Raw genomic sequence first — 4,416 nt, 5'->3', positions numbered from 1 at the left:
TTTGCTCCTGTCATGCAAGCGAGAGAGAGCTGGATGTCACCTGCCGGTCTGTGACGACTGCTGCAATTTGCTTCCTCAGCAGCAGCTTTGGCAGTGGTTATTCGGTGGGGCCACAGGGAGGATGTTGTGGAGCTTCGTGGAGCTCTGCAGGAAGGTTTTTTTTTTTCAAGAGCGAGCAGAGACTGAAGGCTGGTTTGGATTTGCCACAGGCCACAGATGGGCGATGGGGTCTGCTGGAGTCATCGGCCACGTCCGAGCCGCCGCGGTTATCTGCGCTTTGTGCGCTGCTGAAGGAGGTCGGCTGGATCGCTGCCAAACCACCGGGCGCCTGGCGCAGAAAGGGGCCGCAGCCGAGGGCTTGTGCTGGGGAAAAGTGTGCAGCAGAGCCAGGCATCCCTGGCAGGGCCAGGGCAAGAGCCAGGGGCATGGGTGGTGGTAGAAAAAAAGTATCAATTTTTAATCATTAAGCCCCCTCCAAAGCTACCTCACACCTCCAGTTCCCCGGCCAGAGGGAGGGGGGGAATTGCCCACTTTGATGAGGGTGTGGGACTGGCGGGACTTCTCACGTGTTTCCCGTTCTGTCTTCCAGCGGAGCTGAGTCCCTCTCATCGGATGAAAAAGGTGCGGTAATTCTGTGGAACATGGCACTTCGCGGGGGTTCGTTACGGGAAATGCCCATCCCTCGGAGTGGGAATGACGATTTTATAACGGCTGGCTTCAAAAAACCTGGAGTACTGCCTCGGTGTAACGGATCAGAATTCTGCTTTTTAACACTGATTTTTTAAATTCATATTTCTTTGCTATTTACTCCCTCTGACCCGCATAGTACAAAACAGTCAAGAGAAGAGTCAACTCTGCTTTTCTCTTGCAGAGGTGGCGGCCAGCGGCACGGAGGAAGAGGGCTGGACTGAGGAGCACCCATCAGGTGAGCACCCAGGTGGCTGAGGGCTTCCCCTGCACGTGGGATGATGTGGCTGGCCTTGTGTACACCACTTCCCCGCAACGCGGCAAAACCACCGTGTAGGCACTGCTGCAGCTCCTCAAGTCACTGGTTTCACTTCAACTTGATCGTAAAACTTATTAAAGCCACGTATGATGCGTCCCCATGAGTCACATCACTGATGATGCACCGGCTCCCACCGAAGCTTTTCCCACCTCATGTGCATGCCACCACAAACCGTAGTTTAAATGGGTGAACTGGGATGTGCCATGGGTGAAGCTCCAAAACAGTCCCAGGTTGTATAAAACAAAAATCCAGCATCTTGAACTTCACACGTACCCTCCAGAAGGGCCTGGACGACCCCTAAGTCTTCTCTGGTGCTGGGATTTGGTGCTCTGATGTTGCCTAAGGGTCCCTCAGTATTTTTTCTACTCGGTTATATTCTCTCACTTGCTGACTAGCCCATTGCAGTTAAACTTGTAGGTGTATCCTTTTACTTAGCTATGACATTGCTTTATTTCATTCTGCCTGCGACTAACGGGCTGTAATTTTGTTAAGGAGAGGCCAGTTCCGAAAGCAGCTCCAGCAGCAGCTCGGACGAGGAGTCAGGTGAGCATCGCCTGGTGATTTATGTGTTTTCTGCCTTTTGAAAATGTACATTCAGCTGTTTTTCCTGGGAATAGTCTCAGGGTTATTGTATAAGGCCGTTAATTCAGTGATTACATGCTGAAAAGCAGAATGATATTGTTGGGAGCAAATGATTTCCTGGCCGCTCCGTTTTGAGCAGAGCAATAATAGAAGAGCAGCAGCTAATGTTGCTTTAGCCTCGTGGGCACAATATGCACAGATATTTTTACACCACAATGGTTGTCCAAGCACCAAGAGGCCATAAATCTCCTTAAAAGTTGGCGGCAAAAGTGGCAAAACAGGATGGACAGGAAAAGAATGGAAGGAAGCGTTTGCTGTTGATGAAAAGCCTGCGGGTTTGCGCTTACGCTGGCGACACCACCAGCAGTTTATTCTGGTTTCAGGCAAGATTGATAGTCTTTAGTTAACTAATTACAAAGCTTTTCCTCATCAGATGCGGAGGAGTCGGGTGGAGGAAGGTCGGGTGAGTGTGCTGTTGTTTCCTTCCTTCTATCTGCCCTGGGGAAGGTGGCGCGGGTAAGGGGTGCACGAGGGTGGCGACCACGGTGGCAGAGGAGTGGTGGAGAGCAGACCCACCGTCCCCGCCGTGTCTCTGGAAAACGCATGGCTGGGGGTGCACGTGCGGTGCTTGCTGCCGTTTGCAGATGGAGCCCAGCGCAGGGCTGTGGGCACAGGGAGATGCCGGATGGAGCTGAACTGAGCTTCCTCATGCCACAAGAGCTGCCACCCCGCTGCATCTCTGGGACCAAAGCAGCATCTCCACGGGATGGGAGCCAACGCGCTGGGGTGGTGTTTGCCTGATGTTTTCCAGGCGATACATTTTTCTGCCTCTCCCCCATGTGCCTGTCCCAGAAGGGTGTTGACAGCCTAGGGTGACATTGGGATGGCCCGGCTGGGATCCCTGCTCACAGGGAGGGGTGTCGGTCGGCAGGCAGCAGGAGCGAGCTGGCAGCCAGCCCTTCCTCACGCCTCGCTGCTTGGCTCCTGCAAAATCCGCCCTTCGGGCTAGAAGCTTTTGCTTTCAGCTCTGCTGCTTGCTGTTGTGCTGGGGTAGAAAGAGGCACTTGTAAACCATTTTCAGGCACTTGTAAATCATTTTAGGGAGAAATACACCATGAATAACGTGGTTACCTGCTCGCTGTTGCCTGCTTCTGTGCTGGGTGGTTGAACTTTGAACTTGGCACGATGAGCCTCATCCTGGGGGTGAATCTCTGTATTAACCCCTGTGACAGTTTCCAGGGGTTTGGGCAAGTTAGGAGCCTTTGACCAAAGGTTCAGCTTCATCCTCACGCTGCACAAAGCCCAAGTGCAAGAACTGAGTCTGGGGAATATCCTCCTTTGGTTTTCCTGAATGTAAGCAAATTAATCGGGTGGATCCTGCTGCATACGGGAGCAGAAACCCGCTGGAGGCTGCAGTGTTTACTGCAAACTTCTTTTTTGTAGCTGAAGAACAGGAGGAGAAGGAATCGCTGCCGCGCTGCAATGGATCAGGTAGTAACGGATCTCGAGGGCTTTTTTGTACTTTTTTTTTTTCCTGAGTGTTTAATTACTTTGCTTTTAATGAGCTGATCTTCCTGTTTTCTCACTAGGAGCAAACTGTCTGCCACCCTGTCAGCACTGCCAAAAGGAAAATGTATGTTCATAACAAAACCCCCACATGCTTTGCATGAGTTAATTTGCAAACTGTAATTCTGCTCTCTCACCCCCTTTTTAAATAAGATTTTTTTTTTTAATCTGTTTGTAGGACCAGAAGGAGCGGGTGACCCCTAGGATACTTTCTGGAGGACAGCATGTGTATGGCTTTTTTTAATATAATGGGTACATATTTAGGGTGTTATCATCAAGCTACTTCCACCTTTGGTTTAAGTGGGAAAAAGACTAATTTGCTGCCCAAATACATTAGGAATTATACTGAAAGATGCCCCCAAACCCTTAAAAATAAACAATGTAGAGCAGCTGCCCATGCTGCTGCAGATCCTGGTCCAAGGAAGCTCTTAGGACGGCTCCCTGCTTGCCTCATCTTGCTGCAGTAATTAACATCAGGCGCATTTTTTTGTGTTTATTGTATTCTGGACATGCGTGAGGGGTCTTGCCCTGCTTTCAGGAATACTCGCCCTCCCCATTTGCACTGACCTTGTGTTTTTGATGCCAGCACTGTGCCCGCTCTTTCTGGCTTGCTTGTTGTCATCACTGTGTAATGGTGGTGGTGTCACTGTGTGATGTTGGCTCTGACTTCGGTGGGAGCTGGGCTGAGCCCTTTGTGTAAAAGCAGCTGCTTTGTTTGCAGGAAATGTTATGTAAAACATTCGTTACAGTTATTCTGTGTGCTCTGGCTGGGTCCTCCTGGCCAGTTTTCAACACCCCAGTGACAGTTTAAAGAGAGACCGGAGGGAAAAAATTGATGTGGCTTCTGTGCTATTTAGATAAAGTGCTGTGCGCTTGCTGGGGAGGGAGTTTCTCCGTTATCCCTTGCAAACCACATTGTTATGGTATTTACTAGGTGCTGGAAACTGAACTAACCGGGTCACTCTTGCCCTTGGCAGGGTGCAGCTGGACGGAGAGGGGATGTACCAGTGCAGCCTCACAGGCTTGATCTTTGAGGTAACAGGGGCCGTGAAAATCACGTATTCCCTCTTATCCTGGAGCAAATACGCCAGCCTCGTGGAGAAGCCGTGGATTGTGGGTGGCCCCCTCTTTGACGTGCACTGCGACTCGGTCCACGCTCTCCCCTCCATCCAGTTTCCCCACTCCCTCTGCCTGGGCGGTGAGTGCCGGCCACCGACCTGGCGGGGGCAGGGGGGCGCCGGCTCCCCGGGCAACGGCGTGTC

At 51.4% G+C, this 4,416-nt stretch overlaps 1 protein-coding gene across 1 annotated transcript in view; it reads left to right on the top strand.

The window, feature by feature from the left end:
• Positions 1–223: 223 nt before the first annotated feature.
• CARD8 (caspase recruitment domain family, member 8) overlaps positions 224–4,416 on the top strand; it is a gene marked incomplete at its 3' end in the record, with an annotated part of 6,379 nt that continues 2,186 nt past the window's right edge. The window contains exons 1-9 of the mRNA XM_010131178.1: positions 224–360; positions 590–621; positions 872–925; positions 1,499–1,549; positions 2,022–2,051; positions 3,032–3,082; positions 3,178–3,221; positions 3,333–3,382; positions 4,132–4,352. Coding sequence (XP_010129480.1) covers positions 224–360; positions 590–621; positions 872–925; positions 1,499–1,549; positions 2,022–2,051; positions 3,032–3,082; positions 3,178–3,221; positions 3,333–3,382; positions 4,132–4,352 — 670 coding nt within the window. The remainder of the gene's footprint in view (positions 361–589; positions 622–871; positions 926–1,498; positions 1,550–2,021; positions 2,052–3,031; positions 3,083–3,177; positions 3,222–3,332; positions 3,383–4,131; positions 4,353–4,416) is intronic.

Source organism: Buceros rhinoceros, unplaced genomic scaffold (genome assembly GCF_000710305.1).
Source record: "Buceros rhinoceros silvestris isolate BGI_N320 unplaced genomic scaffold, ASM71030v1 scaffold24162, whole genome shotgun sequence".
Lineage (NCBI taxonomy): Eukaryota > Metazoa > Chordata > Aves > Bucerotiformes > Bucerotidae > Buceros > Buceros rhinoceros.
This window is presented reverse-complemented; position numbering and strand designations above follow the sequence as displayed.